This window comes from Canis lupus, chromosome 14 (assembly GCF_003254725.2).
Source record: "Canis lupus dingo isolate Sandy chromosome 14, ASM325472v2, whole genome shotgun sequence".
NCBI lineage: Eukaryota > Metazoa > Chordata > Mammalia > Carnivora > Canidae > Canis > Canis lupus.
The window spans coordinates 51,408,159-51,422,234 of NC_064256.1; the positions used below are offsets into that span (position 1 = coordinate 51,408,159).

A 14,076-nucleotide genomic window follows, 5' to 3' on the forward strand; every position below is an offset into this window, starting at 1 on the left:
ACTGTGGTTAATAGCAGACAGCCCCTCGGAATTCTAGGGGGCTAATTTAGATGGAGCAACATGACTTCAAACTCCCGGAGGGGTACCATTTGCTGCCACCAGAGACATCTATTTGTTGACTCAAACACAAATGCTTGCAGCCCAGCTTAAACACTTGGATTTTTTTTTAAGAGCTATAAAAACTGGCAAGTCCTACTTATTTATTTTTTTTAAAAAATCACTTTATGTGTAAGAATGTTAGCAAAGAAACATACCCACAGACGTTAATTTAAATCTTTGATGTGTTTTGTATCTATTTTCTTTCTCAAAACAGTTCGAGGTTGCACTAAATCTTTGCTCAAGTTGAGAACTTGCCTTATCCATGTACAGATGGTAGATCCATAGAAATATTCTAAGTCAGCAATAAGCTACATGAGAGAGAAGGGACATATTTCCTGAAAAACTGTAGTCAAAACATTTATATCTTCAAGAATGTAAATCCTCTGGGCCTTGAATATCAGGAAAGCAGAAATAGCCCTTCATCTGTCTATTGGAGGCAGCAGAGACAGGAATGAGACACCCCCGCACGGCCAGAGAGAGGTAAACAAGTGCAGATTGGGAGGCATATTTGACTTTGTCAAAGGACGAAGCTCAATTCTTCCTTTGAATCAAATTCTATTAAGGGTTAAGAAGACCAAAAGGAAGGAGTGCCCCATACCCAGGAAAGGTTTTAAAAGAGCCTTCCATTTACTTATTAGTTTTTTTTTTTTTTACTTATTAGCTTTCTTGAAATGAGATATTAATACAGGTGAAATGCCATGCTTCCGACAGTAGGAGGGCTCTGTGTTGTGTTCAGCTTGCTCATACTGTTTATAATCATTTTTAAAATTTGAGAAAGGCTTCATTTGGAGAAGCATGAAGTGGGGGGGCAGATCCTTCACACAGGTAAGTGTGTACAGGTCACTGCAGTGAGTGTGTGAACAGAAAGAAGCTATTATCCTCAATTTGAGTGAGCTGGTGTGGTGAAGGCAGCTGATTTCTTATGTGATCTGGTTTTGTAAAACAACAACAACAACAACAACAACAACAACAAAATGTGTTCTTTCCAAAACTGGAGCAGAGCTATCAGAACCTATGTCATTGAGAAATAATAGGCTCATCTTGGAATCTCCTTTGCAAGAATTTCCACTGCTTTCCTGTTTAAATTATCCATGCTTCAAGCAAACAGCAATATAACATACTGGGCATCCAATGCTCAAAACAAAGCCATTCACCAAATGCAATGATCAGACCACTGAAAGGTCCATGATGTTAAGAAACATTAACCTTCTGATTCCTCTGTGTTGTGTCTAACTGGGAACAGATCAAGTCTCTGCTGGCTTTTAAACAGAGACCTTGGAAATCACAGAATTTTTCAGCTGAAAGGGATTTGAAGGCTTCCCCAGAGGCTTAGGGGGACATAAGACTGGAGAGGTGATCAAGGCCACAGGAATGGGAGAAGGCAGGCCGGGCTGGAATCTAAATCCCTTGACAGCTGGCTCAGTGCTCATTTCCCAACTCAGAGTTGAATCTCATAGCTCAGAGGTGCTCAAGGAGAACTGAAACTCTCCCAACTGCTCTGAGCAGCTCATCCACCTACCTGTTTAAAATTGCCGCTCCGCCTCTGCTCCCAATCCATCATATCATGAAAAATAGGAATCATGACATTCCGGAGATCTGGCTGGGGTATCAGGGTCACTTCTAGGAAAGGGCCAATCAAGGCAGGGATAAAATGAAGCTTGTGCTCTCCTAAATTGAATAACACATTTGAGTTTCAGTATATTTAACCATAGCAGGATTTCAGAAAATTAATATTATTAAATTTATTTTAAATGACTACCACCAGTATATTCAATTATAGTTGTCTCTCCAGGCAAGAAAGTATTTCCCCAAGCAGATATGTAAACAGTAAATTTCCATATGTTGATCAATGTTTCTCCATCATTTTTATTGAAAAACTATAGATTTACCTTTTCACAGTTAAAAAAAAAAAAAAAGCTATAAGATACCAGGAAAAAAATTACACCACAAATTAAAAATGACATTACACCAAAAGTTAAATCTTCAAGAATTGGTTATATATGTACTATTATACAGTCACGAACATTCAAATTTTTATGTAGTCACTAAAAATGAGGCTTAAGAAGGATAATCAGGCAAAGTTTTTCAACATAATTAATTGAAAAGCAAGGTACAATACAGTATGGACAGGTACCTCTTTCATTAAAAAAAAAAAAAGCTATATATAATAGTCAAGAAGATCATATCCCCTAATGTTAACCACAAAGGTTATGTCTGGGTGGTAAGAGTACAGTCAATTTTTATATATGAAAAAAAGTGGTCCCTGCAACATATAATTTTTCTTATGTTTTTAAACATAATAAACACATAGCCTAAATAAAAAACTAAATGGTACTCTAAAAAAAAGAATGTAACAATTTTCTAAAAGTTTACAGTATAATTAATAACAGTGACCTCAAAATGGGGTATTACCAAAGTACACAATATATGGTACTGATACTTCTTTGAAAAGGAAGGTAGAGGGTAGGATGGACACTGACGATTTCATCTAGCAGATGAGTACTGTGTAAACCTGAAGAGACTCTCGCCATAGAAAACTTAATCCCTTCCTGATCAGCAAAGCAAAATTCTTTTTTTAAATGTCATATCATGCTGCACCTTCGTCCTTGAATATGCGCATGTTATTATTTTTTAAAAGATTTTATTTATTTATTCATGAGAGACACACATAGGCAGAGGGAGAAGCAGGCTCCATGCAGGAAGCCCGATGTGGGACTCAATCCCGGGACTCTGGGATCACGCCCTGAGCCAAAGGCAGATGCTCAACCACTGAGCCACCCAGGCGTCCCAGCAAAGCAAAATTCTGAGCTATGTATGACAACAGCAAAATAAACTTTACTTAAATGATTTCTTTTTAAACTGAAGATTTAGTATACTTTCCCCAGCTCTAATTGTCAGCCACATGGTCTTGTTTTGAAGTATTTAGGGCATCTGCTACTTGGGCTGCTGGAGTTTTATATTTATGGGCGCAGAACAGCCTGTTAGGGAAGTATTGATTTTTCTACGGCAGTTACAAGACACTGTGTTTGCAAATGCAGAAAAAAGAGCCCACTTTATATTTAGTAAGAATGTTGGTTCAACTAAAAATAGCAAGAAAAAACTTAACCTTGAAGCACAATGAATGCCAAAGATGGGACACAGTAGTCAAGACTAGCCTCTTTCTTAGTAGACTATTCTTGTCAGTAGTAATGTACAATATTTTGGGGGAAACTTTATGCCTTCCCTATTCCCTTGACTGCAGTTTTAGTCCTTCCACTGGACTGAGGAATAACACATTTCAGAAAAGGTATTTACTTTTCACTACTTGGTCCTTACTCTTCAAAAGAAAATTACTTTATCAAATCTACAAGGAAATACCACCTCACACCCATTAGCATGGCTATTTTCAAACAAAAAAGGAAAGGTAAGGGGTTCATGGGTGGTTCAGTCAGTTAAGCATTTGACTCTTGATTTTGGCTCAGGTCATGAATTCAAGGTTGTGGGATAGAGCCCCACATCAGGCTCCATGCTAGGTGTGTAGCCTGCTTAAGATTCTCTCTCACTCTCTACTTTTGCCTCCCAGCCTGCTCACATCTGTGCTCTCAAAAAGAAAGAGAGAGAGAGAGAGAGAGAGAGAGAGAGAGAACAAATGTTGGCAAGGATGTGGAGACACTGGAACCCTTGTGGACTGTGAACAGGAATGTAAAATGGTGCATCACTCTGGAATACAGTATGGCAGTTTCTCAAAAAATTAAACCTATAATTACTATACGATCCATTGCTCAAAGGTAAATGTGGGGGATATAATGATCAGACTTGAAAAGCGTACAGCTTTGTGCTTAAAAGCAGACTAAATTATATGCACCCTTTAGTCCTTGCTCTCAACAGAAGGGAAAAAACAACTTGTTTCTAGCGTATGCAAGAGTTTCTACACTTCTAGGTAAGCATCGATGACCAAAATCTGATTAAAAAATATTGTTCAGTAAAATCTGTGTTTGTGTATTAGACTAACTGGGTAGTTTCAAGTGTCAAAAAATACATATATATATTCAGTACTCTCAGTATTTCCTCTTTGCAATTTATTTTTTAAAAGTTAATGTTTTTTGGTATCTACTAAAAACTGTTAAGGATCTTGATTTATGAAATCATAAATCCTACTTGCTTTACTAAAACATGATGATTGGTTTTTATCAAGATTTTTCTTATTCACACAAATTGAACAAAAAGTTTAAAATATGAGATTTAAAAACTAAGCTCTGTACTGGTATGGACCATTTTTTCTTATATCCCTCCAAATAAGTTGCACATAGCCAGTGCTTCATCAACTGTGATAAACTGAATTTATTGGCCTGATCTGTTAAGAAATGCACATCTATAATTATCTGAATAAATTCTTCTTTAGCATTCAAAATACTCAATGTGACATATTTACAGATAAACCAAATTATAATAGATATATTTTCATATTCCTAAGTAACAAGCTGACTTAAGGTCTATAAGGGGTGTTAAAATAGTACTCTGAATACTTGATTTTTCTTATCATTTTGTAAAAATATACGTTGGAAGAGAGTCTTCCACATTTCTGAACATTTTCCAATTCTAGTCATTGTACAAAGGCAGTGACCTTTAGAATTCACCTTACGCTGTGGAAGTGTCAGAAAAGTCAGAACACAACTCTAGGGAAATACGAAGAGGATGAAATACCAAGAGGAAAAACCAAGGAACGAAGTGAAAATTTACACTCACCCTGCTTTGGAACTATGTCATGCTGGGAATTTGTAGCTGAGTATAATGAAACTTTTCTAACAGACTGCTAGAACTGAGCTAGAGCTAGTCTTTAGGGCTGGGAAAACAAAGAAAGGGGAGAGTATCTAAAACAGTGCTTTTCAATCTTTCGTCAAGAATCACCTGGAGAGCCTGTTAAGACTCAGTTGTGTCCCACTCTTGGTGATTCTGTTTCAGCAGGTCCAGGCTAGAGCCAGGTAATTTGCATTTCTCACAAGCTCCCAGATGCTGCAGGCCCTACTGGAATTCCAGTGTTCTAAAGAGTACTGACATAATGCGTTACGGGGATCAATATGCTCCAGAGATTTTCCTCTAGATTTCTGAGGAAATTTTTGAGAAATCATTTCACATAAAAGCCAGAGAGCTAGAAATATTTTTGTTTTAAAGACCAAAGAGTTGGGAAAAGTTTATGAAGAATACAAAGACATCTTTAAGGAGACTAACGGTGCTGGCTTTATTTAACAAGCCAAAGGTCATGCACAAGGTGCATAGCTATCCTGGCTTGAATAAAGATTTATGTGGAAATAATTATACGTTATTGGCAAAGCCAATGTTCATCTAGGAAAGGAAACCCTCCATGTCTTCTAACATTTGTCATCTGAGTTCTGAGAAGAGTTTAATCAACCACAATGGCATTCCAATGCAGAATTCTTCGGAAAACATCTTGTTAAATTAATGCCAAATGCAATATGGACACAACAGGGCTTTGAAAAACAACACAAAGAATTAACAGAACATAAAGACTGAAAGGAATACTCTTTAAATAAGATAAACCGATGCTATTTTAGAGCTGAATCTAAAGATACATCATGGACTTCTTCTGGCTGGCCTTAGACAGAGTTGGAGGTTGCTTTCAAGATGCTCACTTTTTTCCTGAAATTACCAGCAAGCACTGAACACCAGGCTCAATTATATATAACAAGGCTTCCTCAAACTGCTATGAATATTGCTATACATATATACAGATCGTGGTCAAAAATCACTCTGTAACATGAATTGAAGTAAAACGATAATAGTTCTATTTTCATTTACAGAAAACAAATCCTGCCATTTCCAAGATGTGCTTGGATGAGCCCAAGAGAAAAGATATTTTTAGATCATTACGTATTCAATTCAAATAGGCCCATCACTTTAATGAATCACAAGAAGTTTACAGTGCAGTAATAGTAAATGAATACTATAAACTTGCATAGTTAGCATACAAAATTAAATAAGTTGGAATCTCCAGAAATAAACCCTATGCCAATGAGGTTGTAAAACAATTTATTTTCCAAATATTATTATTTTCTATGCAACCAGGTCTGGGTCATCAATTTGCTGGAGTAGTATGCTCTATCTGCTGTGTCAGAGTAACAAAATTGAATTTAATAGTTTCTTAGCAACGGCAGAGGCTTTAAAATCCTTTGGCTACACTCTTTATGGTATAGGTCCACGGTGTCAAGTTTTCAAGAGTACTTTTGTGCAAGTCAATGTTTCATGAAGTTAATTTTAAATCTTTTATGATTCATAGACTCAATTCAGAGTTCTAGAAACTTTGAGTTGTTACAATCTCAAATTCTGAAAGGTTAGCTCATTGCTAAAAATGTGCATGTTATTGGAGCAATGCTAGATTATAAAATTTATCATTCATTAATGATGAAACACACAAAAGTAAGGTGAGTTTTCAGATATCGATTTTAAAAATTAGTTATAACCATATTCAGTGCCAAAATGTTGATTACTTTCTATGGATAACTTAATTGATTTAAACATTTGGTTTCAAATGCTGTCATTGGTAAATTGCCCTTCTTCAGTTATTCACTTAGGAATATAGTGATAAACTGTACAGTGGAGGCGGCTTCTCTTTCCATCACTTACCTAGGTTTTGCCACATGCTGAAAATTTCACAACCCATTGTGACACGCATATCACCATACCTGAAATAAAACAAAAAGCAAACCTGATACAAAACCTCCAACAAAGAAGTATTTGTGTCTCTTTAGGATATAGCCTATCATTCTGAATTAAGGGACACTATATTTGTAATTAAAGATGTTTAATGTAGATGTCTTGATGCTTCTAATGTAAATCCTTATATAAATCCTTTGATAATACAGATCTATCCTCTAATTTATTTGCTTCTATAATATATTGATTCCTGAAAGACTGAGGCAAAAAAAAAAAAAAAAAAAAAAGGGTAAGTTGAAAATTTCCAGAAAAGAATGCTTCTTGTCCTCTTGCTCATTGCTTCTCTATTGTCATTTCCAGTTATAGACATCTGATCTATGAATCATTTGAACTAAACACCACTTTAAAGGCACAACATTTGATTTGCCTCACGTTCCCACCCAATTATACCCTGGTACTTACTTTTCTAACACCTTTTTCTTTTTGGAAGGTGTGAACATCTCCAACTGCAGACATAACTGGTTTATAAAAATGACCGCAAGGTAAAAGTAGGAATCCCAAATCTAAAACAAGAACAAAATATTTAAATGCTATAGTGTTACAAAAATATTTACAGATTAAGTGACACGATATCTTGGATTTGCTTCAAAAGTGGTAAGTGGAGGAGGGTACAGTTGAAATAAGATTGGCTCTATGTGGATAATAGTCAAAGTTGGATATGGGTATGTGGGGGTTCATTACACCATTCGCTCTACTTTTATATATGCTTGAAATTTGCTGTAACAAAGAAGTAAAGCAAATAAATACTGTCTATTTATATACTGCTTCAGTGCTGCATCACAGGTTTCTTAAGCTCTTGGGTATATGTTAAATGTTTTGTTTCTCTTATAATATGTCTTAGTATCTCCATGGAAGCTGAGGTATAAGCTGGGTTACTTTATTCCTGTGAGAATTCATTTTTGGAACTCCTTTTAATGGAGAATTAAAAAAAAAAGGCATACACTTCTCTGGATATGCTAATTGCTTTAAATTCAGACGGTGTATAAAAATTCCCTACCCAGACAAATCTTTTGAGACTAAGTTTTCTTATACTAAAAACAGCATCAGAAAGAGATCAGAATAAAATTCCCAGAAATAAATTTAACCAAAAACATGACATAATGGAAGGAAACTACTTCTTTACTGACACCAAGTAAAAATTAGAAATAATAAGGCAAACCATTGCAAAGAATTAATATCTTTTATATATAAAGAGCCCTTACAAACAAAAAAGAATATGCTTAGACTAAGCAAAATAATGAACAAAAGTCAAGAACAGATACTTCACAAAATATGAATTTTAATCATTTCAGGTTGGTATATACGTAGGAAATAAAATACAATTGGTATAATCTTTAACTCAATAATTTCACTTATAAATATTTATCCAAAAAATAATTAAGGAGGTATGTCAAATTTTACTTTGCAAGAAGGCAAATAGAAAGAGTAATTTAAAGAATAAAATAGCAGAAACAACTTGAATATTAGAAAACAGAGCTGTAATTATAAAATTTACATGTATTTATTATTATATGGCATGATATAAAGACATATTATACAACCTTTAAATTCCATTGGTGTTTATTGTATTTGTGTTTGTTTGTTTGTTTTGTATTTTCGAGTTATCCAATAGGGATAATTTATTCAATGTTTAATATGAAAAATGTTATTTAAAAAGAATAATAAAGATGCCAAAAACATAAAACATCATTAAGAAGGGAAGCCAAAATAGGCACTGCCCATCTTTGTTTACCATTTAAAAAGTAGTATATCAAGAATTCTTGGGCATATCAAATTATATTATAGATGTATAGTGAGTTCTGCCTTAAAGAATTTTACCAACCTTTTATTTTGTTTCTTTTCATTAATTCATTCTAAAAAAATGTGAAGATGGAGAAATAAAGGAACTGGAGCATTTACTTTGCGAATATTTTCTTCACATAAACTCTACTTTAAAAAATGTCTTAAAAACTTATGTTGCAAGTTCCCTTTGCCACACGTGAGGACCATACAGGAAAGAATGAAAATTTATAGTAATGACAAGGAATTACATACAGCCTCTTAAGCATTGATTTCTACTAGGTTGGTAAGCATGATTAGTTTTAACTTGTTCACAAATATAATGAAAACTCTTCAATATTATTTATCATGAAATCTAATATAGCCCAAGATTAAATTAGGGTAGGGAGACTACATGGGTTTTCCTATTATTAAGAGGAAGAAAATATGTTGGGAAGTTTCCTTAAGTATAAGGTAAAAGATTTCAGCTCATGCAGGATAGTTATCCAGATGGACACTTACCTTATAATCAAAGTTTTCATTTAAGAAGTTCTTACGAAGTGCATCTGACAGGTATAGAACTGTTGTAATAATAACACTAATGATAAAAAAAAAACAACATTTTACATTGGAAACTTTGCATTAGTGAGAATCATTTATTTGATAAGAATAAAAAGCAATTAAGGTAAAAGATAACTTTTAGGGGGCATTGGGTGGATCAGTTAGTTCAGCCTCCAACTCTTGGTTTCAGCTCATGATCTCAGGGTCATGTGAGATAAAGCCCCATGTCAGGCTCCACACTCAGGGTGGAGTCAGCTTGGGATTCTTTCCCTCTCCTTCTCCCTCCCTTCTACTCTGCAACCCTCCCCTCCAATCAATCAATAAGTTTTTTTAAAAAAGGAAAGAAAACCTTCAGAAAGCATGTAAAACAGTATTATGAATATCCTGTGCTAGCTTTTAAAACTTTTATTTAAAGTAATCTCTACATCCAACTTGGGGCTTGAACTCATGACCTCATCCAGATCATGAGTCACATGCTCTACCGACTGAGCCAGCCAGGTGCTCCCAATGTGGAACAATATTAGATAATTCATATTTGAAATAGAAAAAAGGGACACCAGGGAAACAAACAAAAAACAAACAAAAAATTAAAAATTTTATAAAAGAAAGAAAAAGAAAATCAATCACTGAATTTGGGTTCTTTGTAAAATGATACCCAGATCTATAAATTCATATGACCCAGGCAGAAATATATTAAACTCTTGATGTTTTTACAATGCTTTTATTAATTTCTGAACAAATCAAAATGATGAATCCAAATATAATATTCCATATTTTATTAACATGGAAGAAAGCCACACTTCAAAAACAAAAGGAAAAAGAAACGGAGCCCAAAGATGAAATGGATAAAATGATAGAATATACTAAGTATTTATTAAAAGTCTTCTCTCTGTTCTCTCCTGTTTAAGGGGTTAGGGGGCATGCAAGAGCTATGGAAGGCGGACTCCCTCTGTCCTAGTGACAGAGTGCCACTAAAGAAACAATTACAGACTGTGAAATTGTCTATAACGCAGCGCTAAACTGTGTGAAACTGCCAGTGGGTGTTAAGGCAATTCAGAGAATGGGGCATCTCAGGGCTGGAGAAATTAGGGAAAGCCTGACAAGGGGACATATGCAGCCATGTGTACCTTGCTAGGGAGATTAAAAGATAAGGGTTTGGTGAACACTCGTGGCTAATTCTAGAGTTATACAACTTGTTCAAAACCTGCTCCTTTTTTGCAGCTATATGAGTTGACATTCAGAATCCAATGCATACATATCTAGTTGGTTCATTTAATATTACATACAGCATTACACTGAAGCAACATAGGCCATTCCCCCAAAATACTATAATATAAACTAATGGAATATATATGGTTGATACTCAAAACCTCCTCAGCCTTTGCTGAGATGCACGCCCAGTGGAGAGTTTGTGATGTGATGAGACTCCAGTTGTCACCACAGGATTTAGAATCGAGGGGTAGAGTTCTGTGGCCGCAAATAAAATGAAATGATACAGAACACCCCACCAACGTCATTCACACCTTCATTATCCTACTGGTAAAACCAGTAGGAAAACCAGTAGGATTAGAGGGATATTTACTAATTAGAAGAATATTTATAGTCTTTGAAGGACATAAGGGTTCATTATTGTTATCTGCTGGAAAACCCATTATTATAGCCTTCTCCTGGGATAGGAGAATATTACTGAGACTAAGGGGCTGGATGGTTGAATGAGAATAGCTCAAGGTAAAGAAAGGGAAAGAGAAGAGAATCACCATTTTTCGGGCACCTACTCTACCATAAGCAAGCATGTATGTTTTATGTATGTCAATTATATCTCTCAATGAATCTTACTGTGAAAGTTAAGTATAAGCAAAGCCTATGAAAATGAAAAGTCCCTTTTTTCCAACGGGTTTGCCACCAGAACACAGGTGTGGTGAAAACCACCACTAAACCTAAACCAAAATGGGAAAGGAAAAGACTCACAACAACATTGTCGTTATTGGACACGTAGATTCGGGCACGTCTACCGCTACTGGCCATCTGATCTACAAATGTGGTGGGATCGACAAAAGAACTATCGAAAAATTCGAGAAGGAGGCTGCTGAGATGGGAAAAGGCTCCTTCAAGTATGCCTGGGTCTTGGACAATCTGAAAGCTGAATGTGAATGTGGTATCACCATTGATATCTCCCTGTGGAAATTCGAGACCAGCAAGTATTATGTGACCATCACTGATGCCCCAGGACACAGAGACTTTATCAAAAATATGATTATAGGCACGTCTCAGGCTGACTGTGTTGTCCTGATTGTTGCTGCTGGTGTTGGTGAACTGGGAGCAGGTATCTCCAAGGATGGGCAGACCCGTGAGCATGCCCTTCTGGCTTACACAGTGGGTGTAAAACAACTAATTGTTGGTGTTAACAAAATGGATTCCACTGAACCACCCTCCAGCCAGAAGAGATATGAGGAAATCATTAAGGAAGTCGGCACCTACATTAAGAAAATTGGCTACAACCCCAACACAGTAGCATTTGTGCCAATTTCTGGTTGGAATGGTGACAACATGCTGGAGCCAAGTGCTAACATGCCTTGGTTCAAGGGATGGAAAGTCACCCCTAAAGACGGGAATGCCAGTGGAACCACACTGCTTGAGGCTCTGGATTGCATCCTGCCACCAACTCGTCCAACTGATAAGCCCTTGCAGCTGCCTCTCCAGGACGTCTACAAAATTGGTGGTATTGGTACTGTCCCAGTGGGTCGAGTGGAGACTGGTGTTCTTAAGCCTGGCATGGTGGTCACCTTTGCTCTGGTCAATGTTACAACTGAAATAAAGTCTGTTGAAATGCACCATGAAGCTTTGAGTGAGGCTCTTCCTGGGGACAATGTGGGCTTCAATGTCAAGAACGTATCTGTCAAAGATGTTCGTGGTGACAGTGTGGCTGATGACAGCAAAATTGACCCATCCATGGAAGCAGCTGGCTTCACAGCTCAGGGGATTATCCTGAACCATCCTGGCCAAATCAGTGCTGGATATGCACCTGGGCATTGTCACATGGCTCACAGTGCTTGCAAGTTTGCTGAGCTGAAGGAGAAGATAGATCATCATTCTGAAAAAAAGCTGGAGGATGGTCCCAAGTTCTTGAAATCTGGGGATGCTGCCATTGTTGATATGGTTCCTGGCAAACCTATGTGTGTTGAGAGCTTCTCTGACTATCCTCCTCTGGGCCATTTTGCTGTTCGTGACATGAGACAGACGGTTGCTGTGGGTGTCATCAAAGCAGTGGACAAGGAGGCAGCTGGAGCTGGCAAAGTCATCACGTCTGCCCAGAAAGCTCAGAAGGATAAGTGAATATTATCCCCAATACCTGCCCCCCCCCCCAGTCTTAATCAGTGGTGGAAGCAGGTTTCAGAACTGTTTGTGTCCACTGGCCATTTAAGTTTAATAGTAAAAGACTGGTTAATGATAACAATGCATCGTAAAACCTTCAGAAGGAAAGGAGAATGTTTTGTGGACCATTTGTGTGTGTGTGTGTGTGTGTGTGTGTGTGTGTGTGTGTGTGTGGCAGTTTTAAGTTATTAGTTTTTAAAATCAGTACTTTTTAATGGAAATAACTTGACCAAAAATCTGCCACAGAATTTTGAGACCCATTAAAACAAAAGTTTAATGAAAAAAAAAAAAAGTCCTGTGTCCTGTGGTGTCTCCAGCCCCCTAAACAGCAGAAATCATCAGTGAATTTCCTATTAAAGAGATAAATCACCTGCGAATTACAGTATAAAGTGGCAATTTTCCATAGTTACTACCAAAATCAATGACGGTAACTGAAGAAATCATTAAAATTCCCAAAGTGGTTTATCTAAAACTTACGTTAGGAAACTAAAACTTAATTATCAGAATATGAAATGCTATCAAGCAAAGAAGCAGTTCATCCTTAACGTGGTTCTAAGCACGAACGTTCTGCTTTGGTATTCAATGGAGAAATACACTCAGTCCCACCATACCTGAGTTTTACATAAAAAAACCACCTTCTGGCCCATAACAGTAGCATGAATTGTTGTCCAGAAACAAGAGCGTCCATGGGGCACCTGGGTGGCTCAGTTGGTTAAGCATCTGCCTTTGGCTCAGGTCATGATCCTGGAGTCATGGGCTCCCTACTCAGCGGAGAGCTTGCTTCTCCCTCCGCCCCTCACCGCACTCATGCTCTCTCCTCCCCCCTCCTCACAAATAAATTAAAACAAAAGAAAACAAAACAAAAGAATTGCATCCAGTGCTAGTGAAACTTGACATATCTGGGATTTAGACTATTGGGCCTAATATCCTGGAAAGCAGCCAACAAATCCAACCTTCCATGTAAGAGGTTATTTCACAGCAAAGATGACCCATTTGTTAGTTATATGCTGAGTCCTAAACACACAAACAAAATTCACAGCTTCCTGAACTGTTCTCACTGGTAAACAATGTGGAGCCTCTGTGGCCTTCTTGTCAACCAGTGAGTCTTAACCTGGCTGCTCCCTGGAATCACCCAGGAGCATTTAAAATAGATAGATACCTTGATCACACCCCTGGAGATCCTCATGACTGGACTGGGGTGCAACCTGGACATCAGGAGTGTTAAGGTGATTCCCCTGTGCACTCAGAGCTGAGAATGGCTGCTCTAGACAAAGCAGTGCTTCTCAAACAGTGGGTACCTGGTGATCTAGTTAAAAAGATTATGACTCGGTAGTCATAAGAGCTGCTGCCATTTCTAACAAGCTAAGGGGATGCTCATGCTGTTGATCCTTGGTCTACACTTTGAAGAGCTCTACACAGACCTAAGCCAGAAAAACTTGCAGACGGAACACTGCTTCACATTCTCCTGACTTCTAGAATCATTATACTTAGGAGATCTTTCACGGGGCGTGTAGTCCTTGTTCTAGACTGAACACCTCATCTTCTCACCAAGGCTGCTTCATTGTTAGGCACAAG

The 14,076-nt window shown here is 37.2% G+C and overlaps 2 protein-coding genes across 9 annotated transcripts in view; one reads left to right on the forward strand and one right to left on the reverse strand.

Annotated features, from left to right (window-relative positions):
- DOCK4 (dedicator of cytokinesis 4) overlaps window positions 1-14,076 on the reverse strand; it is a 410,170-nt gene that overhangs the window by 59,428 nt on the left and 336,666 nt on the right. For all 8 annotated transcript variants that reach the window (XM_049093429.1, XM_049093431.1, XM_049093430.1 and 5 more), the window contains exons 28-31: window positions 9,091-9,166; window positions 7,213-7,313; window positions 6,721-6,779; window positions 1,619-1,767 (exon numbers count right to left, since the gene is read on the reverse strand). In XM_049093429.1, the coding sequence (XP_048949386.1) occupies window positions 1,619-1,767; window positions 6,721-6,779; window positions 7,213-7,313; window positions 9,091-9,166 (385 nt within the window). The remainder of the gene's footprint in view (window positions 1-1,618; window positions 1,768-6,720; window positions 6,780-7,212; window positions 7,314-9,090; window positions 9,167-14,076) is intronic.
- Window positions 11,054-12,788, forward strand: LOC112670749 (putative elongation factor 1-alpha-like 3). Its single transcript, XM_025464675.3, has one exon. The coding sequence runs from the start codon at window positions 11,077-11,079 to the stop codon at window positions 12,460-12,462; it is 1,386 nt and encodes a 461-aa protein (XP_025320460.1). The 5' UTR covers window positions 11,054-11,076; the 3' UTR covers window positions 12,463-12,788.